This window comes from Drosophila sechellia, chromosome 3L (assembly GCF_004382195.2).
Source record: "Drosophila sechellia strain sech25 chromosome 3L, ASM438219v1, whole genome shotgun sequence".
NCBI classification, from domain to species: domain Eukaryota; kingdom Metazoa; phylum Arthropoda; class Insecta; order Diptera; family Drosophilidae; genus Drosophila; species Drosophila sechellia.
In genome coordinates this window covers 5289626-5314233 of record NC_045951.1, presented here as the reverse complement: position 1 = coordinate 5314233, position 24608 = coordinate 5289626, and the positions used below count along the sequence as shown (strand labels likewise).

Sequence of the window (24608 nt, the reverse complement as noted above, 5' to 3'; positions counted from 1 at the left end):
AATGTTGCCATTTCCCCGTTTGACCTTTGCAGGCTGTATAAAATATATGAGAAATGTTAGAGGGCTTTTTTTTGTTGTTGTACAATCTGGAATGGTAAAAGAATTACTGAAGAGAAAAGTCAAAGTGCCACACAAATTGTCGCCTTAACACCTGGTAAATTATGGCACAGGCTGAAACTTTGGACAGGACGTAAAACGGGCACTCAAAGTAACCACAGACAAACACTCATAAACACTTTATGACAGTGCCGCATCGGATGAGCTAAGGAGTTAAGGGAGCAATACGGGGTCAGTACGTTTCCACTCCATGGCACAAGCACTGGGGAAATCAAACGGACAAGGGATGGGATCAAATTGCCTCCCCAGCAAATCCCTCATGTTCCCAATCGGACAACGGAGATGTGACAATGAAATCAAACCGAGAACTGGGCGAGCGTTCGGTAGATACATCTGTGTCCCGCTGCGGGCTATTGCCCAAGCAAAGACCAAAGAGAAATATTGGTTAATTTCGGGAACCGAAGCTTGTAATACCCTATATGGTTATAAGTTGTTAAGAAATATTCAAATTCACAACTAATTTAATTTGTTTTTAAATCTGTAAGATATGCAACGCAATTTAATATATTCAAAAGTCTGATGTCTACATTAATAAAGACTTGATTTATTTTACTACATAGTTTTGGACAGCCTTGGAATTCATGAATTTTAAATGTTCTGTAAGATGTCAGTTCTAGAAAGTAAGTATACCTCTAGAAAGCGTATAAAGTAACCCGCAAAGAGATATATTGAGCAAGAACTAGAGTTAGGGGCAAAACCACAGCAGCATGACCCCATGCCCCTTCGACCCCTTCGATTGCCTCACGCACGAGTGTCTTCATTGTGGGCCAATTTGTGGACCATCATCAAGTGAGAAATTTCCAATTTCCGAAATGTTCAATTGGCCAGTAAAACGGCCCGCAGCCACAGGACAAGACGACTATTGTCATACCCCCGTAATTTTACCTCCAGAAGTCCCACTTCTCAGCCCACCATTTCTGTTTGTATTTACATTTAGCGAGGTATTTTTATCAGTTGCCATTTGCCAGATGTTTTGTATCTTCGATCCGATAGATATATATATACAAATATATTGTATAGAAGATGAAAATTGAGGAGCTGCTACACCTACAATTCGTTTGCTTTTTTGCTTGCCCCTGCACAATTTCCCATGCAGTTCAATTATTTGTGTTGACCTTCGTATCCGTTTGACTTTGTCTTTTAATTGTTTTGGCCCGGCAGTCCTGGGGCCTCAATTGTCTCCTCGTTTATTGGGTAAGCAACTTTCTGACCTTCCCTATCATTTTTCGACTAAATAATGCAAATTGCTTCGGGGGAAGCAGGCAGTGTGAATGTCGCATAAGCTGTGGCCTGTATGTGCGGGGCTTCATTTGAATAATTGAATGATGAGCGTTGAAATTAGAGGGCGCTTGGCGATGAGCCTGTAATAATATCCTTGGATATAGTTCAGCTCATAATTGCATTCCATGCCGCTTTGGAAATTGGTTTAAGGGGAAGTTTTTAATAAAGAAATGTGTAAATTGTATATTTGGAGAGTTAGAGATAATGACATTTTAATGGCTGCGCATTCAAATAAGTTTCGTAATATACAATATAAAGTTTAAAGTTCTTACTTTAATAGTATTTCTTTTGATACAGCTTGTTGAGCATTTAAGCAGTACAGCGCATTTATTTACATTAATAGCAATTATTACCGCGTTGAGAACACTTCAAACCGACGAACAACAAGTGTCACTCGAATCCCTGAATCCCTGCAACATTATCCTCATGATAATCATTATCAACGCATCCTCATCAGCGGCAGCCAAGTCAACGACCCTTACTTTGGCTCAAAAATATAAGCGAGCTGCGTCAACAGTATTTATTTTTATTGACATTTTGTTATCCACCCACCTCCAGCTGTGCCCCCGTAAAAGAAAAATAAAATCAGAAGTGCGACCGCTGGGAAAAGCGGGAAAACCTCAGTGAAAAACCAAGGCGAGGGATTTACGTGACGAGACCGCCGCGGCCATTTAATGCCGCCCACTCCTCCTCCCGCTCCCGCTCCCCTCGTTTTCCTGCCCCAACCACTTACACACTTTTCACCAGCTAAAAGAGAAACGGAAAAACGCGGTGAGCACAAAGAAAAACGCCATTTTCCATGTTGGTCATAATGAATGCGTAAAAGTTTATTGCGCCAGCGGGGTGTGGAATGCAAGGGAATGGAATGAGTTGGGTGGTGAAAATCGGCGGAAATGTGGGCTGGTCGAATGTAAATGGAAATGCCAAAGGAGCCTTGGACAGGTGTGAGTGCCAAGCACAAACACAAAATGATTTATTCCTGTCAAAGAACTTAAAGGTAGCGACAGGCGATTGTCCTGGTCAATCAGCTCAAGTTAAGTGATGGAATCCCAGATTCTTCTTGGCAATAGAAAATTCTGTTAGGCAGATGGATAATGACGGAACTGGAAATAAGGAATATCCGTTTCGTTAAGAATAAGTGCTTAGATTAGAAATCTCTAAGGGTCGCCTCAATATTAATGAAAATGGGAGTTCATGTATTTCGTATCTGCATTAACTTAAAAGCAGAAAGTTTCCTAAAAATGGTAGCTCTTTCTATAGACTACATATGTAGTTTCGTTGATGGAACTTTAATTTTGTATGTCCTTGCTTAGTATTGCAGCTTGTTGTTTGGTTTTTTGGGGTTTTGAGTCATAAAACATAACCCAACGTTTGGCGATACCCATAAAATGGGCTTCTTTTTCTGAAGTTTTCTTTGGGGCTGGGATCGGACTCCCTTTTCTTTTCCGTTTCCGTTTCTCCTTTTATTGTTGTTTGATTTCAGCATAAATGACGGATTTGGCAACAAACGTTATGCATTTGCTTCGGTTTCGGTTTGGGTTTTTCGGGTTTTTTATGGTGTGAGGGTATTAGTAGGATTTGGCCCTTGCCTGTGACCCTGGGATTGCTGTTGTTCGGTTTGTTTTGGGTTGCTCTCGAGGCGTTTATCGTTTTCCTTACCAGACCAACAGCAACAACACCACATCCTCGATTTGCATGTCGAAGTGCGAAGGAAAAAAAGGCTGGAGGCCAAAGCTTGTTTTGCCCTCTCAACGAGTGCCAGATTACGCATACGCAATGTGTGCTGCCATTGTGTTACATTGTGTTATGTTTGTTTGGACAAATTATGCAAATCGCATGAAAATATATACAAGTGGCAAAAAGCATTTCGGCCATGGAAATGTCTTCTCACTTTCCTCTGCTGTTAGCCCCAAAAAATGTGCGATTTCCTGGACATTTTTCGATTTGGATTTCTCCTTCGCCCAGACAATTCATTTAAACACGCCCACGTTTTTATGACTTAATTTGGTTTGCGTGTTTGCCTAAGGCTTTTTCCACCCCATCAAACAGCTTCACACAATAAACTTGTTGACATTGCGCTGCCGGTCCGAAAAAGTCGAACAGCACTTCATTAGTAGCCGCATTTTGCCGTATTTGTTTATAACTTAATCTACCCAAATGTCAACACGAAGCGCGCCTGGAAAATTTCAATGAGTCCTGGTCACGCACAGGACGAGAAAATTAGCTAAAAAAAGGAACGGAGTATAAATAGGAAATGTTTAGACAAAGCTCAATTAATTTGTTTTCGACATTAAATTTTCCCGGCTTCGTTTTAAAGCTGATCTCGGATCGGAGGTCGTAAAACAAGGTTAGCGGCGATATTTATGTGAGTCGGTCTACATGCAGGCGACAACTCGGCAGTTTATTGCAGGTACGTGTCTTGAATTATTGTCCACACTTTGCCAGGTTGGAGATTAACAAACGTTCACGCCTGACGTTTGACTGCCTCCGCGCACTTTTCCGCATTTTCCTAGACTCCTAGGATTTCCCTATGTGGTGCTGGCGCAATTTCCCTCACCGGTCGTTTTATATATGCCTGGAAAAATTGATGAGCGTGTAAACATGTGTCTGTGCGCTTTTATTTATGGATTTCCATAACAATCCGGCGTAACATATGTGTCTGAGCCGTTGATTGAAGCACTTTCCCGCCACTCCGCAAAAGGACCAAGGATGTTTGCCGAGCTGTGAGTGTGTGTATAAACTGGGTCACACCACCGCGTTCGCTTGGTTTTTGGTGTGGTACTTCCTTAAAGCAAAGCTCAGGAAGTTACAAAATCCACATGCACTGTTGGGCTCAGACTAAGGTGTTACGTGTTTACGTCAGTTTGTTTACCTGCCGCTCTTTTTCTCACTGCGGGTTAAGTAAACGTGTTTGCTTCTTAAGCTACTTTGCTATATAGTAAACCATTTAAAAAGTTGTGTACGATCTTTGCTTTAATAAACAAGAAGAAACTTTAAGGATAGTCTGGTAGAAATGAATATTACTAAAGAGGCCAACCAGTTTTTTAAATAAAATATGTAATAAATCAACGTAATTGGTTTTCTTTTAATTTAATTTACCTGAGAGGCACACGGCGAATCGTAACTCGTTTTAAATCACATTTATGTCGCCGCCCCTTCACTTATGCGCCACATTTAACCCAAAATACTTTTGCCCCTGCGGTTCCTGAAAACTTACCTTGCTCTTTTTTTCTGACTTCCGGGGGATCCAAAGTTTTTCCTGCTTTTTGTCACAAGCCATGGCTCGCATAGTCTGCGTGGAATTAACATGGCCCGGTCTGTTGTCAACACGGCAAATGGTTCGGGTTCAGGTGTCAAAATTGTTTTGGCGAAAGTTTGTGGCTGCTTTTACGGCCACGCTTATTTTTGTTAAGCATTTCAAGCACAGGCTTGAGATGTGGCCAAAAAAACCACTTCCCCGGGGACTACCCTTTACACAGGGAGAAATTAATCCAAAGTAAAGAGAAATATCTTGAGGTAAACTGTTAGAAACTTTATTGTAAATTATTGAGCTTAGCTCATAGCTTAGCTCTTAGTTACTAATATGAAAAGTACATTTTAAATATTAAATTCTCAATAATAAAAGGATGTGGTATTTTTCTCAGTGCACTTACCTTGGCTAAGTGTTGCAGGCGCCGACGCGGTCGCTTTGGATGGAAAACTTGTGTGTTGCAACAAAAGCATAACAGAAACGCAAAGGAAAATATGGTGGGAAATTTTTTAACGCTTCCAAGTTTGCACGCCGCCGACAGCTTGGCAAAGAAGAAGGAAGAAAGGGGAAAGTGGAATGTGGGGAGGGGAAAGTGGGGGGATAAGGCAAACTATTACATAACACGCATTATACAAAAAGGTGCCAAGACAGGTTGGTGCGGCGTTTGCCCGGGGGGAAAATGCATAAAAAGCGCATTTTATTATTTCGCTCGAAACTTGTTTACGGTTCGCTTTCTGCTCGTCGCGCTCTTTCATTATGATGTAATATGGTTTTAACATTATTTTTATTATAAATCAACAAAATGCACTCAACGCGACTTTCCAAGAACTCCAAGAACGAAGAACTTTTCCCCCAAGTGAAAGCCCAAAGAAAAGCGTAAGCGGCAATAAAAAGAAAAGGAGCGAACCAGATTGGACTGTGATTTATTTAATGCTATTATAGTTATGGCTTTATTACTGCGAAGGGTTCAGATGGCAGAGGGGCATAGGAATGGTGTCAGTAGTCAGGGAAATATTTTCTTTTAAAGCATTAAAGGCATTTTGCCCGCTTAGTTGTATATATCCATTGCATTTTCCATTTGGCTTATAATCTATAATTTTAAATGGGTTTCCTAACCACTTGTCAGGAGCAAGAAAGTACGCAGGCCACATTTATCTTTCGGCAATGCGAAACAACAAATGTCACAGCTGTCTGTCAAGTCAGTTGGGCCAAATGGAATATCTCCGGGCCACAGAACGCAGCTGCAATTTTTCGTCTATGCTGCATTTCAAGGATAAAAGTCGTGGCAAGTTTTTGCCGCCTCACACTTATTAATATTTTTGCTGCTTAAATGTCAGCGAAATTTGTCAACTTCATAGCAATGCTGTAAAAATGTTTCCAGACAGCGAAGGTAAAAGTTTCAGCGATGAAAGTGAAATTGCACTCATTAAGAAATAAATTGCAAAGTTTTAGTTCCCAATTAAGCATTTGTCTATATGATATAGTATAATCCTCTAGCATATCCTTTTCGATGTCTTGATAACCCTGATTTCTTTAGAACAAATTCTCTATAAAACTTGTTTTTAAATGACCAAAATTTTTCTCTTACTCCACTTTAATCAATCTCAAAACGCAGTTATCATGAAGCTAAGAGCTTTTGCCTGTTGATTAATGCTACTTGTCATAATATTCACCGATTGTTCGTGCTGTGAATTGCGAATAAGATGCATTGGCATGAGCCATTATCCTTACACTTCTTGCACTGCAATTTCCTGTCCTAGCCAGCGATTTGCATGCTGATCTCATTAGCACAAAACAAGTTCATCTGCTGCTCCCAGAGAAGCGAATCGCTGGAAAGTGCATCATTTGCATGCAAATGTCGTCGGTAGGCCACTTCCCACTTTCCACTCAACTCCCTCGCCCTTGGCCACCGAATCCTGGATGGTTGTTCATTTTGCACTTTGGGTCGCCTTTGTTGTGGCTTCTCGTCCTGCAGGACGAAACTTGACTTTTCAGCAGGGGCACAGGCTCATAAAGCAGAGCCGCACTTGCAGCTGCCGTTGACACTTTGGCCAATATTCAGGACACGCAAAAAGAAAACAAAAAAAAAACATTTGCTGGGTTTAGAGACTAGCCCCAGGAAAAGAGTGCTTTATGAAAAGTTTCGTTTGGTCGCTTGCAAAACTTCTTGTTTGGCAATTGTCGACCCTGTTGTCGGTTTTATTGCCAAGCAAACGAGGTCTTTACCCACTCATTATGGCTGTTTAGTTGCACTTTTGGTGGCAGCTCCCAAAAAGAAAATGAATGTGCACATTAACTAAATTTCATTTCAGAAATATTGGGTCTAAGGGTATTAACTTAAATTTCAAACGGAAGCACAAACGGGCCTAATGCCCAACTATTGGCCTAAAGCAAACCGCTTATGAGGAGCACTTGCACAATATCACCCATACGCCCCGTTTAACCAACATCTCAATGCTTTTGGCCAGCTTTTTCCAATGCTGCCACTTAAAGACCAAATAAATAATGCGAAAGGTAGTCGAAGCATCCCCACAAGTACCGACGACCATTAAAGCAATGCGCTCCAACGCGCTTCCCAAGTTCCCAAGTACAATTAATGATTTCAACGAACGCCAAAAGCCATACGCCAAAATATATTGTGGCCGGGAAAAAATAAAGTGGAAGTCAACGGAGGAAAAACAACCTTTGCAGCTATAAGTAGGGCCAAGAATTGGAAGCCCAAGGCCAAGTTAAGGGAAAAATAAACAAAAATGTAATTTGCGCCACTTAGCAGAGAGCGAATGGACAGTGCCATAAATAATTCCATTTTTTTTTTTTTTTTTTTTTTTCGGGTATTACAGTGGTGGTCCAGATAATAAGGAAATATGAATTTGTTCTGGGTCTACTCATTTGACCACAAAAATAAAATGTTAAATGAAAAGCCGGCAGGAAAAGCCACGGAAATGAAAGCAAAAGAAAATACAGAAGTGGCACAAACTGGAGTTGGCAGATGTACGAAGTCAACAGCAAAAAGTAAGGTCAGTTTAATAATCTAAAATAATTTACAATTTATATAAATATAAATCAAAAAGGTATCTTATTTTTATTTCTTATTTATTAAATGCTGTAAAGTTATTCACTAACTTATATCACCGCATACCCAAATTTGATTCAAAGAATATTTTGGGATACATTTCCCGCTTTGTTACTTCTATAGGCACGGAAATTCAATTAAGGTGACAAACTGTCCGAATTTATGAAATGGGAAGCGTTAGGCCCCAAAGGACGAAAGGAGTTTGAGTGCGATTGAGACGCACACTTGGGACGACCCTTATATCCTTTATGCATATTCATGGGCTAACCGGGCGTGGATCATGAATTATGAAATGTAATTGAACGAAATTGAATAATGACGGTGACCGGTGTCAGTTGACAAGAAAAGTGAAATTCCAATGAGCGATTTATGGGCCAATTTCAATTCAATTTTGACAGCCGCAAAATGTCAAAGCCAACCAAATGAATAATTTACACACAGAGGCGGAGATATATATATGGGGCGTCATTTGCATGTAAACTTATTGTTAGAAATCACAATGCACTGGTGGCTACTCCTATTTTTGCCATTATCCTGCCAAGGATTGCCGGAGCGTGAGTTGCTGGAGCTGGAGTTGGATTATGGTTTGGCCGAACCGCAGCGCACTTCGCTGGTGCAGAGCAGTCTGATATTGCAATTCTCGCAGGACTATAAGCACATCCCCAGGATAACGTACTTCACGTGCCAGAAGCCACATCTCCAGACCCCAAACCAAATCCCCAACGCTGCCGAGCATTGTGACGCCTTCGCGGCGAAGAATTTTCAGCTGATTAAGAGTCTCTACGAAAGCGAGCTCTTTGTGCGGATTGTCCTTCTCGATGTCCTGGCCCAGGCGGCGGCTCCATCGAGTGGGCGACCCAACCGACCGGGCAGCGGACCAACCGGCGGATTCAGCCAGACGCCCAGCCAGGCGCAGAGCAATTCCGAGTGGCTGGAGGGCGTCTTGCGGATGGAAGCCCTCAGGCAAATTGCGGTCGTGGATCTGGCATGCGGCGCCGTCAGTCGACGATTTCTCGAGCTGGTAAGAAGGGGTGTGGAAACTGGGAAAACTGGTAGGGGACACTGGAAAGAAAACAAATGCTTGTGACTTAGATTGAGATTTATAAAAGCCTTGGTAAATCTTAAAAGTTATTTACATAATAAAAGAAGTAATAACTTTTTGTCATCTAATTCGACTGTACATTTAGTAATATTAAAAGTACTGAAATTTGTTCCAAGTGCTGCCGTCTAGTTGTAGACTCCTTGTTAAGTACTCAAGTACAATCATTTCAAAGGCTTCCACCAAGATGCTCTACAGCGAGAAGTTTCACTGGCTATTGATAGAGGATTTCGCCTGGCATGGAAGGACGCAGACAGCCGAAAGATCTGAGAAACGTGATGATGGCGAGATGGAGGAGGAGGAGCCGCCCGGGCAGCAAATTCAGGCGACCGACGATGAGGACCTGCCCTCCATCGAGAGCTTCTTGGGGGGCATGAACCTGTACATGAACACCGAACTCACTCTGGCCAAGCGGATGTCCGAGGCAGCCCACTACACTCTCTTCGATGTTTGGTGAGTGATTAACTGGCCTGGTCATCAACTTCAGAATCACCTCAATCTTCAATCAAAATACTTTATGCCATATTTGTCCCTTTATTATTCATTGATGACTGAGCACTTTAAAGGACTTGTTGTATATTGATTGACTAGTGTCATTGATAGCAAACTTTGCTTGCTTATTTCATTGTGCCTTATATTGTTCCTGAAATTTGGTTTATTTACACATTTAATGTATTTAATTTGGTGTTTCATTTAGCAATATGTGGTTAGTTCAAATTAACCTGCCAATTGCGGTTTATAGGCATTTAATTATAGTCATTAAATGACCAAGAAATGGAATTAAACTATTCTGTATTATGTTCATTCCAAGTACTTGATTATTAGAACATTTTGTAATAAAAAGAAATATTTGCCTATTTAATTAAGCAATGGCTGCCAACCAGATCAATCTATCAACCATTTTGACCTCAAGCACCTCCAAAGCTTTCTTAGCCTGAATAATATCGCCATAGTCAAAGGACAAACTATCATTTCACCAACACTTGACCGCAAAACCATTCATTCCATTCCCCTGAAATACCAGTGAGAAGCGTGGCGCTTCTGCCTGGTTGCAATTAACTCATCAGCCATAATTTCCCAACTGTCGACTTCCCGGCTGCTAATTCCCACAACGACTTGCTCCCATTTTGGACCATCGCTTAGGAACCCCGGACTCAACTACGGCGGCCACGTCAATCTGACCGAAATTGGCAGCTTCACGCCGTCGGAGGGAATCCAGTTGCATACATGGTTTCGGACCACGTCCACAGTTCGTCGCAGGATGGACATGCAGCACGCCAGGGTGCGATGCATGGTTGTGGTGAGGATTGGGAAATTGGGTGGGATGAGTAGATCCATTATCACCCCAGGGGGGCAGTGGAGCATTCGAGAAAAATGTAGGTGCACCAGAAAAATCACTTGGGTTCTTTAACAAATTTTTGAACTTCACAAAGAATTGGATGGAAAATGTTAGGTAGCATACATCTTTACCGGTTTTAGTGCGTATTTGGTACTAGTTTATTACAGTGCAGCAATATTTTCGATATCTGTCCACTTGGCAGGTGACCAACAAGAACATGACAGGCACCCTAATGTACTACCTCACGCACACGGTGTCCGGTCACATCGACACGATGAACCGCTTCAACTTCAATCTGCTGATGGCGGTGCGCGACATGTTCAACTGGACGTTCGTCCTGTCCAGGACGACTTCGTGGGGATATGTGAAGAACGGCCGGTTTGACGGCATGATTGGGGCACTCATTCGCAACGAGACGGACATTGGCGGATCACCGATATTCTACTGGCTGGAGCGGCACAAATGGATCGACGTGGCCGGTCGCAGTTGGTCGAGTCGTCCTTGTTTCATCTTTCGACATCCTCGAAGCACCCAAAAGGATCGTATCGTCTTCCTGCAGCCGTTTACCAACGATGTTTGGGTTTTAATTGTGGGCTGTGGTGTTCTGACGGTATTTATTCTTTGGTTCCTCACCACCATCGAATGGAAACTGGTGCCACACGATGGCTCAGCCTTGATAAAGCCCAAAGGAGGAGCGCCTCCAAGGCATCATTACCAGCAGAAACAACACCAGGAGCAAGTGGAAGCACCAGTGCGTCCCATCACTGCCGTTTCGGTGGTGGTCAGTAAGGAAAAAGTTGAGGAGAAACAGGAGGAGTATGAAGATTCCACTCCCATCGATGCCGGAACCCTTTGGCAACGCTGCTATCAGAAGCTAAACAAATACATCAAGGATCGAAAAGCCAAGCAGAAGAAAGCGCCGGAAAGAGTGGGTCTCTTCCTGGAATCCGTGCTGTTCTTCGTGGGAATTATTTGCCAACAGGGCTTGGGATTCTCCACGAGTTTTGTTTCTGGTCGCTGTATTGTAATCACCAGTTTACTCTTCTCATTTTGCATATATCAATTCTATTCGGCTAGTATTGTGGGCACACTTCTCATGGAGAAACCCAAAACCATCAAAACACTGAGCGATCTGGTGCACAGTTCGCTGAAGGTGGGCATGGAGGATATTCTCTACAACAGGGATTACTTTTTGGTAAGGATAAAAATATTTGCATTAAATATGAAGTCTTCAAATTTTCTTTATTCTCAGCACACTAAAGATCCGGTGTCCATGGAACTGTATGCCAAAAAGATAACCAGTGTGTCTACGAACAAGGAAAACGAAGGCGATGAAGACGAACCAGTGGATCCAAATCCAGCATCCACAGATCCTGCCAAGTCCTATCGGGATATCGTTCATAGTCATGAAACTGGTGCTCATGCCAAGGATAATGCTGCAAGCAATTGGTTGGATCCGGAAACGGGTTTACTTAGGGTCAAGCATGAACGTAAGTAGTTTCTAACCCTCATATACCTACTTATTTTCAAGGATTTAGGTTTTGCCTTTCATGTGGATGTGGCTGCTGCTTACAAGATCATTGCTGAAACCTTTAGTGAACAGGACATTTGCGATCTGACCGAAGTCAGTATGTTTCCGTCCCAAAAAACTGTGAGCATAATGCAAAAGAATTCGCCCATGAGAAAGGTGATTTCCTACGGGTGAGTACAGTTTTAACAAATTTTTTAAACAAATAAATGAAGTCTTAATCTTTGTAGATTAAGACGTGTCACCGAAACAGGAATACTGACATATCACTTTAATGTCTGGCACTCGAGAAAACCGCCTTGTGTGAAGAAAATTGAGACCTCAGACCTGCATGTGAGTTTCAAAACCGCCCCTTTTCAACTTTTTAAGCCTCCTTGATTCCAGGTTGACATGGATACCGTGAGTTCGGCCCTGTTGATACTACTTTTCAGCTATGGCATCACCCTTATGATACTGGGCACCGAGATTCTGTACTCCAAATGGCATAACCGGATTCAATTACAGTGGGTGGGCGCAACTTGAAAGTGATTGAATAAAATGCAAACTCAGAGAGTTTGAGCTCTGACACTTGAGCTCAACTGGAATTAATTGTCGTGGATGAAGTTTTCAGTTCATTTTGAATGCCCGCTTTCCGATTCATTAGCTCGCCACAAAGGGAGAATTCGATTTTCGCGGGTAAAAGGTAAAAGTTTAATTAAATTAACTTGGCTGCGCAGCAAATCAGTTGCATAATTAAATTAGATAATGGGGTCAAACTTTTTCTGAATATTTAGAATGAAGTAAGAAGATTGATTTGGTTGTATTAACCAAACGATTTTCGCTTGAGCAGCTTAATCTTAAATTTGACATCTGAAAGATGTTAAAAATATTTTTTCGTTTTGTCTCGACTAGAAAATGCCTTGCAGCGGGCGTAGAAGGAGTGAGTGAGTCAATTTTGGCCACAAACGAACTACAAAATATCCATTAAGATAACAAGTTTTTCAGTAGTTGTAACACAGTTTGCCTTCCTTCTACTCCTTCATATTTCTCATTTTTTGTATCTTTGCCTTTTACCGGGAGGAAGCCTTCTTGTCAGCGCTCACACAAAAACACAAAAGTCCTCGTCCTGGCCCAATGTTTTTTTGGCTCCTTGCCAAAGTGCCGCTCTTAGGCATTTCTTTTCCTTTCCTCCCTCAGCCAGCGCCTTGTATTTGTTTGTTTGCGAAATGGGAAAGGACTCGGTCCGCCTTCTAGGCTGAAAAGCCACAACAACGGAGCAGCTAGTCGAGGCAAATCAATTACATGTAGTGAGAATCTGTAAAGCGCCACGAAAACATGTTGCCCGAAAAGTTGTCAACATTTTTCATTTAATGTCCTTGCTCATTAGTAGTGACCCCGGCAAAGACAAAAACCAGAAAGGAGTGTTCCATGTTCGATGGGCGGGCGTTAGGTTGAAAAACCAAGTGAGTTTGCCGAGTACACCGACTGATTGAAAAAGTTTGGCGAGACATATGGGTTTTGCTTCGGTTTCGGTTTAATCCGTACACTTTGAGCTATTTATCCACGCGCGCTATAAGATGCAATTTGGTTGCCTCACTTCGTCGACTGTGACAATTAAATTGTTTTGGCTTTGTTTGAGCAGCAAATTGTGCAACAAAACTTTGGCGGTTGCCAACAAAAATAAACAGCCAAAAGAAAGTGGCAGCGCTGCGTGGCAAGTGGAAAGTGGAAACCTGCAGAAGCCGTGGCATAATTAACAAAAGCGCTCAGCGGGGCGAATAATTTTGCCCGCTTTGCCAGCATGCAGCTGCACTGAGAAAAATTTAAATAATATAGGTAACACTTAACAAATTTATCTCTTTATATAGAGACATTTAAAATGCAATGAATTAAGCTGTTTAATATCAATTACAAAAATTCTTGATGCAAAAAGTGTACAAAACTGCAGAATTGACATGGAATCTATTTCGCAAAAATTTTTGTTTTAGTGTGGAAACTCTTTGCTACTCATTTAAAGTTCTTTATTTATTGTTATTTTTAACCATTCAATTTTTTATAAATTTCATGTACTTTATGAAATACATTTTGGTTAATCTGCATTCATAGTTTAATTCCTATTTGCACTGCTATCAATATAAATTATTAAACATTTTTAATATGTATAGTGTTTCTTGCCGAATGTTGTTGATTTAAGAATATGCTTAGCATAACAATTTAAATATTTTTATCCGTGTTTCAGGGAAATGAAGTGCCCCTTCTCCAGCAACACTGTGCTTGGCCAAAACCCAAAAGTTTCCGCGCAAAGCCAAACTAAAGTAGTTTCCCTTTAGACGGCGCCGGGCAAGATCGGGTCGAGATTGGACAGGGCTAAATGGAGGAGCAGGAGGAGCAGGAGGAGCAGGAGGAGCAGGAGGAGCATATGCTTTGGGGCTTGTGTCAAAGTGTGAAAAACTTTATGCGTCTTAATTAAATTTTATATACAGCACAGGGAAGGAATTATGCGCCAAAATATTGCAACAGCTCCCGCAGAAATCCCTCAACTCCTCGGCGAGGGCAACTTTTCAAAAGTGACAGCTGCATCGGCGGGCTGGGGGAACGAAAAGAGGTCGAAGGTCTGCCCGCTGCTTGACTTTAAGCCAAGCAATTAGTGAAAACTTAGGGGATAATTGAGTGCCTGATTATCAAGCTGCTCAATTTGCGTTTTTATCTTCACCTGGTGGTATCATTTTTACGGACAGTTGAAGGAAAGTGAGTTGCTCAAGGGAAATTTTTACTACACGCCTATTATTAACTAACCAACTTGCAATTAGAAAAGTTTAAAATATTTAAAGAATTTGTCACACCACTACTAACTAGATATTATAAATATTGCACAATCTGCTATGTGAAACCACAAAATAATAATCTAACTTTCAATTATGAGCACACCACTTTCCATTTGTGCCCGAAATTCAATTATCTCCACTTGTATCTCATATTCAATATTTACCTCCGCTAATTAACTTTCTTCGTGTGCCAAATGAACAAAGCAAATTCGTACGGAATTCGAGGTATTTCTGGTTGGTTTCTCATTATAATTCCGAGCATATACCGACGAAGGAATGTGTGTGACACACATTTGTGGAGCAGGCTGAGATTTTGGTGGAAAAAAACCCAGACACGTGGCCAATTTCGAGTGTCACAGCACGGATTCTCATTTGTCTGTCTGATGATTTGGAAACGCACAGAATATACTCGGTTTTCGAGAAAGTATACACGTCCTTTTTCCCAGAAAAATTTACGGCAAAGGAACAAAATTCTTAAAATTATAGCAATATTAATTAAAAAGTTTTAAAGTTTTCCTAAGAAAATATTTATCATCTGAATTTCATATGAAAATATTTCAAAATATATTTTCCCATAGTTCATAGTTAGTTAGTTAAATGTTCATAGATAATAAATAATTTCAGGACACGAATGGCCGTAATTGAGCTGCATTCATGTGTTCATGTTTAATTTAATGTATCTGACATTGTTTTTTGCCTGATTCACTTCTGCTGCAAATAATTCCCAAAACAAGTTGTAAACTTTAATGGCATTTTGTTGCACATTTTTCTGCTTTTTTGCCCTTTTCGATTAGCTCACTTGTTTTGCCCTCATAATAGTTGACAACTGTAATTTATGATCCTTTTTTGCTGTTCTGGCGGTTTGGCCAGTTGCCAAACTAGTTTTTCCATATTCCATTTTTATTATCAACTCTGCAGGTGAATAAAAAAGGTTAAAAGTTAGTCATGGAATTGTTAACTAATGTACGAATGCATTAGGCGCAACAATATTATTCAAGGGGTGATAAATAGTGTAGCTTAAATGCTTTAAAGTAATGTTTAAATGAATGTAGCAACTATTTTCGACAGAAGTCAGACACAGATGAAGAAAAGTAGACAATGAAGAGCATTATTAATACGCATTATGTACATTTCTCAAAAGTTTAAAATCGATCAATTGTCGTTTATTCGGCTCTTTTCATCTGTGAAAGTTTATTCGCCTTGGAAAATTCCCTGTTCCGCCTGTTTCCCCCTGTTTTTCCAGCAACATTCTGTCTAGCTGCTGGCACCGGAAGTCTCCTAGGAGCAAACCGGAAAGAAAAAAAAAACGCCGGGGAAAATCGAAAGTTTTGATTTATAATCGGACAAGTTTAGAGCTGCCTTCAATTCAGGGCAGTTGCATTTCTCGACTTTTCCCAGCTCGCCCATTGACTTGGAATCGGATTTGTCGAGGCTGATGAATGGAAATGGAAAACTTTTTGCCCGGCTGTTGTGTATTATTTAATTTATATACAATATCCGCTCGCTATTTGTGCGTTTGTCAGGTGTTCAGGTGCTGAATGCATGCATTTCATTTTAAATGACCGAACAATGGCCTTTCTTAGGCCCAATAAATTTCAATTAAAATGTCAACAATTTGCGGAGTATCGACAAGATCTCCTCGACAACCAGCAGCCGGCTATATAAATGTGTATATTGGCTGGCGAGGATTTATCGCTGCCATTTGCTTATTGACAGCTGGGGAAAGTGAGCGTGACATGATGGAAAGTAATCTAATGGAGAGCATAGACCAGCTGACTCAGGTAATTCATCATAAATATGCTAAGCACAAATATAGCCCACCTACACACCTGTGGCTGTCGTCGCTGGAAGTCATCAATCTTCTGAAGAGGAAGTTGGCTTCCCCTTTTTATTTGGTGAGCAGGGGAAGATTGAAAAAAAAAATATATTGTCAGGATGTAGAAGACTGCGTCGTTGAGTTGTTAACTAAACTTTAGCCAACGATTGGAATGAAAAATGTTGAAACACGACTAAACAAAATGGATTTAAATACGCCTTTGGCTATAAATTATTTGCAAAATGTATCAATTTCCAGTTAAATATTTCATTGTCTATAAATTACAACATATCTTGGGGCTATTTTCTTTATTATTTGCCTTTAGCTTAAACGTTTATTAAGTGCTAATTTATTGCACATCAACTATTTGGATTTTCATGTAAAATCACACAACATTATTCAGCTGAAAGGAGCTTGGTCAGGCTTACTTATTCCTTGGAAGCTTCTATTTTTTAATGCTTAAGGCCAAAAAAGGCTGAAAACTGTGGTTTTCCGCCCTTTGCGCATAAAAACCCAGGCATAGGAAATCTGTCAATGTGACGACCGTGCACTTTTGATAAGCCTCAAAAAGGCCAAGAGCAGTTGAGAGGGTTCAAAATGGAGCAAGAGCTGGCTAAAAAAATCCAAATAAAAATGGGAAACCCCGCGAAATGTTTGCAATTGCAAGCCCTCAAAGGGAACAACCAAAGTGGTTAGTTTTGCGTTCTCCACTTGATGAGTGCGTTCACTTGATTGCCGCTTACTAACTCCCATATCCACTCCCATTTCTACTCCCATTTCCACTCCCATTTTCACTCCCATTTCCATTCCCATTTCCATTCCCAATTCCATTCCCCTAAAATCCAAATCCTCACCCAACTTGAAACGAGAACTAATGACACAAAGCGCACTAATTCAGTGGGCAATTGTGGGTACTCCCCACTCAACTTCCGATCAGGATCACTATTTCCTTTCCCCCGGACGACAAGCGAATTATTGTAATCCACTTGAAATTCATTGGAAGCACAAAACGAAAAAGGAAAAATGTGAACACTGAGTGCAATTATCGGGGATTTCCTGGCTTGTAGAATGGCTTGAAATCTTGTAAAGCAATGGAGAAATTGACTGAACCTGATCAAGTTGACAACTTAATTTCTTTATATTTTATGGTAATTTTAAACAGAAATAGATATTATAGTAAATGGTATATAAAAACACTGTTGCTAACAATAACTCCCCTGTCTAAACAGCAGCAATCAACGAACTTTTGAAAATCTTTGTCAAATCTCTTTCTTAAACTATCACAAGACTTGCCAGGCTGTGTTAATGAAAATGTTTTGCAAGTAAATACAAAGTTTGAGCAACATTGACTAGTGTACGAAAAAAACTTAGCTCGCAATGTCCAAAGTCACGAAGATGCCATTTCATAAATGTGCAATAAAAAGGTTTGTGCCTTACATTAAGATATAGAATATTCAAATAAAACGAAAGTCCAACCAGTCCAGCAACTTTTGCCAACTCGAAATGCGTCTCGTGGGCATTCAGCAGATACAAGTAGCCAAGAGATACAAGATACAAAATGGAACCTAAGCTGACGACTTGACCACCAATGGGAATACGAAATTCGAAATGGTAAAACAAAAGCTGCAAATCCGTAATGATAATTCCACGATTATGTTGTGCTTATGGCAAAGTTTTTGTCTTCTCGCTGCGGAGATGTTGCTGTGGACTGGGGGAAAAACAGCCGGGCAACTGAGCCAATATTGTCCAAAGGACAATATTTAACTTTTGCCTACGCTTAACACGTATACGCCCCCATGGTAATTGCTGCATAATAAACAAGAATCTGAATCTCTGCCACGAATGCCCCATTCGCCTGCCTGCCTGCCCCATTGTTATTTGCATTGTCATTTGCGGAACAAAAGCATTCTGTTCTTCTGCCTGAGGGTTTAACTAATAAATACAGAGCGATGGATATGTAGTGCGAATATAGCCATATATATCCATTGTCAAATACCAGGCAAATGGTCCATGTCCATGTTAAGTCAACAATAAACCAAAAACTGAATGTAAATTCGATGACAGATTAAATGCATGCTCAGATACATTCGAAACATAAAAACGTTTGAAATGGAAAAGGTTTTTTTTTTCGCTGACACACTTGTGTCTAAATAAACGCTCAATTTGATTAAATTTTTAATAATCAACAGAATTACAAATAAATCAATAGATTAGACTATAAACTCATAGCATCATATTCTGATGCTCAATTTGATTTTGATTTAAATTCCTCTGAGCATTTTGGTTGAACTGCAGGTGGGATTACTACTGGAGCTCCACTCGATGGCTGCATTTTTTGCGCATTGATTTAGACGCGCCGACCTTTGGCGCAGTCTCTCAAAATTGCCCAAAATTACTCGCACGTAAAACAATAAATTTTCATAATATCCCGGCTAGCCAGACGTGTGCCACGCCCCAAAAGCGCCAACGCCCACATAAGGAATGGATGCAGGCCACGTGTAAAGTGCAAAATTGCACCATCAGCGAAATGGACCAAGTCGGAACATCGTCAGCGGCAGACACACACACACACAAGCTGCGGAATGGGTTAACGAATATATGTATATATGTATGTATGTATGTGAGTTTGGTTATAGCCATGGCTAAAGGCTCACGGATGGGCTGGGAAATGGGCTTGGCCAGCCAAAGATTAGCGTTATTTGTATGCAAAGCAGCAGGCCAGTGTCACCATCCAAAATGCCATTTCAAAGTCGAGCTCAGGAGCGACGGGGAGGAGGATGGCGATTTCGGGTTCAGGAAGAATCCTGTTCCAGCGAACACAACGAGAAACGTGTTTCAATTTTTATGACATTTCAATGCAGTCGATGTCAGCGAAACGGGTTGAAAAACGGGCGGACACCGGAGAGCTCGTTACGTTTTTGACAATTCATATTTTTGGTCCGGTGGCAAGAAATTTGTATACGCATTTACCTCGAACATATCTCAACATATTTCTGGACAGTTCAATTCAATTGTAAAATTGATCGAAAAATAATAAAACACGAACACATATGAAGAAGAAAGAAGACACAAAAGTATAGAAGGAGGCACATTGCGCATACGCCATGTGGTATGTGATGGTTGAAGTTCAGCCAGGAAAATACCTTTTATTTGCATTTCAAAGGCATGGCGTTGTGGAGTTCACCTAGCACTCACTCATTATTTATGAATTGAACAACCCAAACTGCTACAGTGAGAGTGAGAACCACCATGTTTTATTTATGAGACTTCAGCAGGTTCCCCCATTTCTGTTTTCCGGGCAACTCCTTTTGTGTGGCCCGCCAAGAACATTTATTTTCCGCTGGTTGTGCACATAATGTTGGGGCATTAAAAACAAAACCGCTTATAATTAACCAAAAACTCAATTAAGTGCAGTCATCAGAGCAACAAAGGAGATGCAGTTGGTGTAAAATTTAAAAAACTGCTTTAAATGTAATGACTTATACTATTTCTACGAACTTATAAATAGTATATTAATTTTCTGAGTTGCAGCTATGTATTTTCTTACTTATTTCAATTGCACTTCAAAGTAGCAAAACTTTCCAACCTAATGACCATATCATATTCGATCAACTTTACCCTCATTATAAGCACATTAGCCAAGTGTCGCTTATTCCACTTGGCCTATCAGTCATCGGGTTAATCATATATGTGTAGCTGCCATTATTATTCATATTCGTCCTACTTATGCCACCTGTCGCAGATCCAGTAACAAAACTTGAGTTCCGCCTCATCAGGAGGGACAACCTAAGTGAGGCCATAAATCCAGCTGAAGTCTCTCATCGGGGAACGTGACTCTCGTGTGGAGATACAATGAGTGTCTATATGGTATGGAATGGGTCCGAAGTCTGCTGGCTTGATAAATTAACGCATTAAAGCCATAGAGCTGAGCTTCCACCACCAAGAGGCGGCTTTTAATAACACAAATTGCAATCGAATCCGAAAAAGCCAAGAGGAACGAAAACGGAATGCGAAATGAGAGCCGATGTATGTTAACTCGATTTTCATGGAGTTGGCTCATTCGAACGGGCCAACTTAAACATATGTGTTTTTTTTTCACCCAAATTCCCATTAAACATAAACAATTTCTGTTGTAGACAACGGCAACTCCTAGGGGAGATGGAGGAAAACCACAAATAGTAGCTGCAAATAAACAAAAGTTGGCATATCTCAACTATAGAATAAAATCCCAAAGACGCAGGCTAGTGCATATGCTGAAAAAAAATTATAGAATCTGTAATTTAAATTTATATAATAAAATATAATAAATATATATAATATACTTCAAGAAGTGTCTGAATAAGTTTCTCTTACCTTTTTAGTGTTTCTTTTCTTTGTATATATTTTTAATTGAAACATACATTTTATTTTTCTGCGTGCAAGGACCAAACTACAGGATAACTACAACTGACTGGCTGGATCAAACAGCATTTACCGAACCGAACTGTCCTCGTGCGCACCTGTGTGCAATGAAATCGAAATCAAAGCACATTCATCCTGCAAAATGGACAAACAATGAAATAGTTAGGCAAATGTAAATACCAACTGCAACCGAAATACATCAATAGCAATAGCAAAGTTTAACTATCTTTTTTTGTTCGAGAATGGAGGTAGTCATACTTCAACTGCCGGTCGCCAATTGCTGCCAAGTTTTCCACTCGATGGAGATCGGGAAAAAGAGGGAAAATCCACAGGAGTCGCAGAAAGGGAAAGGAGGCAGCAGCAGGTGACCGACATGTGCCTGGTTTAGTGGAAAACTGATTGACGCCATGTCCTTTGATTTCCCTCGTGTTTCAGGACTCACGCACTGGAGGAGAATGGCCGAAGGATGCGGGACGTAGGGAAGCCTTTTTGCCAGAACCCTGTCCATATGTGGGCATCACTTGATGACCCGAATGTGGGTCAATGGGAAAGAATTTCATCGGAGGCAGCAATGGAAGTGCAAACCAAAGGTGTAACCATTTTCAGTGCAAATTTAAAAATTAATTCAATTAACTTTACGCAGAATATATAAATTCGAAGGAGAAACCCACAACTGGAACTAAACAAGCTTCAAGCAATAATCCTTGAAATAATGCAAACAAATTCGTATTTTATCCTTTTATCGCCTCATGATGCGAACCATATCTAGAATCAAATATTTAATGCGAATTTTTGTTGCAATTCACAGAAATAAACTAACAAATAGGAATTTGTAAGAGTGGGCGTGGCAACATGGGTCAACAAACTTGCAACTCGGATATGGATTCTGATTATGAATATATGTTCATTTCATATATTCATTTTATATGTTCATTTCATATATTCATTTCATATATTCATTTCATATATTTATTTCATATATTCATTTCATAAATTCATTACATACTTTTCAACGAATATGGTATACCCTTCCACTCTGCGAGAATAGGGTATAATAAATTGCAGCAACGTCGTTCGATATGTTTGCTTAAAGGAAAGCCCAAGGATAATCTGATTGCGAGGCTAAAGCAATAAGCTGATGAAACTTTCCATACACAAGTTCGAAACCTAGGATAAAATTCAAATCACAACTTGTTGCAGCAAACGTCTTTTTGCATCGCTCAATTGCAATTGATGCGATGCAAATGCAATAAATTAGGCACCAATTTGCAGCATATCATATATATATATAATATCATTATATATATTATAGATCTCATCCCCCTTTTGTTGCAATTATTTGCCTAAAACCGGAATGATTTCAATTTGTGAGCTGACACTGCCCAAAAGGGACTTTCGGCGGAAAAGCGAAAGGATAAGCGAAGTCATCGTCAGGATATTAACACTATCACTTCCTGCACTTACCCACTCCCTCGATGGCTAATCTCGAGTTTCGTCTAATTGCATTTGCATATTTTGATAATATTCGAAAAGGGGAAATGAAAGTGGCAAATGCATTCTCCATTCGAAATACTCAGTTTAATGCGGATGAAATCGTGCGGAGGTGAAGTGAAAATTCCTAAGCTGCCGCCAACGGAAATTTAATTGCATCGTGCGAAGAAATCCCGTTTAATTACGGCGATTAACTGTAATAATTTATTAGTTTTTGCTTAATTTGTGACATGTGCAAACAATTAGTGATTCAATCGCATGGCCAAAAAGGAAGCAATAATAACTTTGACTAATTAGCTGTGTGGTAGGCTTAATTCGTGGCGAAAATAATATGGGCGAATCACAGAAACAATTAATACGCTTTTTTTTTATCAATAGCCAAGTTTTGTAATGCCACAAACTAAATAGTAGGAAAAAAGACGTTCAAAAGTAATTACTCTCATTGAATTGCATTATTTGTTCATATTTTACTAATGTGACATTTTCTGAGCTTTTATCAAATTTAAAACGGGCAAAAAATTCCAGCAGGTAAGATGGTACCTATTTTTAATAATAAATTTTAAATGTAAGCGCATATAATTTTTAAAAATGGTTTTCTGTTTAAAAATAACTGAACTTGAAAAATATTTTACAAATGGACATGTACATTTTACATATAGTCGACTGTAGGATTACACAAAATCATTTTTTTTTTTTACACTGTTAAATCGTTAAATAGCCTAACGCCTCGTTCCCTCTGTTAACTGCTCTCCGTTTGTCAACACTCAAATGTTAAACAAATAAAATTCTTTCCGAATCACCAAAAACAGCAACTGTTTGTAAAACATCATAAATTATTTATTAAATTTATTAAAACCAACGGAAAAATGGCAGCAAAAGTAGCTAGCGGCACGAACAAAGTGTTCCAGAACGTGAGTATGGGTGAATCATCAAAGGACAGCTGACGAGGATGAAAAGTAACCTCACTTTGTGATGGTTTTTCTCTGCATCTGCTGAATTGAAATTTACGATATATATTAAATTGCATTTGCAGCACGATGACGTTCACATCTCCTTCGAGGACCAGCAGCGGATCAACCGCTTCGCGAAGCACAACGCCCGCATGGATGACTTCAAGGCGGAGCTGGAAACAAAGCGCAGTGAGCTGAAGAGCTTGGAGGAGGCGCTGGAGGAGATCGAGCTGTTCGACGAGGACGAGGACATACCGTTCCTGGTGGGCGAGGTGTTCCTCTCGCACAAGCTGGAGAAAACACAGGACATGCTGAAGGAAACCAAGGAGCAGGTGCTCAAGGAGATCGCCGGCGTGGAGGCCAAGACGAAGGTTATCAAGGCGGAAATGGACGAGCTGAAGGCTCATCTCTACCAGCGGTTCGGCAGCAATATCTCCCTGGAGGCCGAGGATTAATCAACAATTGATCGATTGTTAATTTAACATTTTACAAAATAGAGTACATTTAATTTAAACTCAACTAAACACGCTGTCTTCGGATTAGAGCACTAGGAAATAGATGATCAGGGCGATGATAAGCAAGGTGACTACCACACCTCCGATGAATATCCGACGATCCTCGACCAGCCGGCGTTCTATAAGTTTCATCGTGTGATTGGACAGACCCAGTGTGCTGCCTATCGCCTGGATTCTCTTGTGCGCTCCGCCCAGCGTCATTCTCTGGGAGATCAGGCTCTCGAGAATGCCACTGCCCGAGGCAATCATGTCGTCCACACCCCGATGGGCGTTACCCAGCTGCGTATGATGCTGCAGTTCGTAGTCCAATTGCAGGCGCGTTTCCTCCGGCTGCGCGCTGTTTGCCGTGAATCTGTGGTTCAGCAGCTGTTCCCTCTCCGAGATCTCCTGCATCCGTCGCTGTCTTCGTTCCCGCGCCGTCTGCAGGGATGTCTGCAGGTGTCTCAGGTCATATTTCAGCTGATCGACGCGTAGTTTGGAGCTTTGCCGCTGCGAAGGTGGCACCTTATACAGCAGCACATCCAAGCGATCGCAGTTTCTAAACACAAAAGATAAACAATCTCCTCTTGGGATATATTTCATTGTAAAACTCACGCGTTCGCCTGGGTAATCTTCAATTGAATCCCGTTTTCCACGTCAAGCGATTCCTGGGCACTGAGCTGACTCAGTCGCTGGAAATCGCGCTCGATGTCCTTTACCACATTGTTGGTTTGGTGGTACAGGCTCTCCATGTTGCTTCCCCTATGGATTCCGCATTAACTTGTGGGCCCGAGAATCTTCGGCAATTAATATTTAATCGGTTGCAATTGGTTTGTTTAAAAAGCTGACGCGTTAACATTGGACAGAGTGTCATGTTAGTTAACAGCACTGATAGCAGAGCAGCTGGCTGCCGTTTTTGGTATGACCATATATTATGAAAAACTTATAAGCTAATTAAACTATTT

The 24608-nt window shown here is 40.7% G+C and overlaps 3 protein-coding genes across 3 annotated transcripts; 2 read left to right on the top strand and 1 right to left on the bottom strand.

The window, feature by feature from the left end:
- The first annotated feature begins 8220 nt into the window (after nucleotides 1–8220).
- On the top strand, nucleotides 8221–12275 carry LOC6610875. The gene is made up of 8 exons (XM_002035402.2): nucleotides 8221–8742; nucleotides 8996–9273; nucleotides 9964–10120; nucleotides 10362–11354; nucleotides 11412–11649; nucleotides 11698–11860; nucleotides 11918–12020; nucleotides 12072–12275. Exons 1-8 carry the CDS (start codon nucleotides 8221–8223, stop codon nucleotides 12207–12209), a joined length of 2592 nt encoding a protein of 863 aa, XP_002035438.1. The 3' UTR covers nucleotides 12210–12275.
- Nucleotides 12276–22965: 10690 nt separating this feature from the next.
- Nucleotides 22966–23673, top strand: LOC6610874 (probable prefoldin subunit 4). The gene is made up of 2 exons (XM_002035401.2): nucleotides 22966–23110; nucleotides 23233–23673. The coding sequence occupies exons 1-2, from the start codon at nucleotides 23066–23068 to the stop codon at nucleotides 23602–23604; spliced, it is 417 nt and encodes a 138-aa protein (XP_002035437.1). The 5' UTR covers nucleotides 22966–23065; the 3' UTR covers nucleotides 23605–23673.
- LOC6610873 (probable Golgi SNAP receptor complex member 2) lies at nucleotides 23620–24524 on the bottom strand. The gene is made up of 2 exons (XM_002035400.2): nucleotides 24259–24524; nucleotides 23620–24202 (listed from the first exon to the last, which is right to left on the bottom strand). Exons 1-2 carry the CDS (start codon nucleotides 24393–24395, stop codon nucleotides 23689–23691), a joined length of 651 nt encoding a protein of 216 aa, XP_002035436.1. The 5' UTR covers nucleotides 24396–24524; the 3' UTR covers nucleotides 23620–23688.
- Nucleotides 24525–24608: the final 84 nt, after the last annotated feature.

What these genes read in the sequence shown, in the direction of transcription:
- LOC6610875 (XM_002035402.2), top strand. Translation starts at nt 8,221, where the DNA reads ATGCACTGGTGGCTACTCCTATTTTTGCCATTATCCTGCCAAGGATTG. An exon ending in GGGTGCGATGCATGGTTGTG is followed by an intron (nt 10,121 to 10,361) that starts GTGAGGATTGGG and finishes TCCACTTGGCAG; the next exon opens with GTGACCAACAAGAACATGAC. An exon ending in ACAACAGGGATTACTTTTTG is followed by an intron (nt 11,355 to 11,411) that starts GTAAGGATAAAA and finishes CTTTATTCTCAG; the next exon opens with CACACTAAAGATCCGGTGTC.
- LOC6610874 (XM_002035401.2), top strand. Translation starts at nt 23,066, where the DNA reads ATGGCAGCAAAAGTAGCTAGCGGCACGAACAAAGTGTTCCAGAAC. An exon ending in CGAACAAAGTGTTCCAGAAC is followed by an intron (nt 23,111 to 23,232) that starts GTGAGTATGGGT and finishes TTGCATTTGCAG; the next exon opens with CACGATGACGTTCACATCTC.
- LOC6610873 (XM_002035400.2), bottom strand. Translation starts at nt 24,395, where the DNA reads ATGGAGAGCCTGTACCACCAAACCAACAATGTGGTAAAGGACATCGAG. An exon ending in AAGATTACCCAGGCGAACGC is followed by an intron (nt 24,203 to 24,258) that starts GTGAGTTTTACA and finishes TTTTGTGTTTAG; the next exon opens with AAACTGCGATCGCTTGGATG.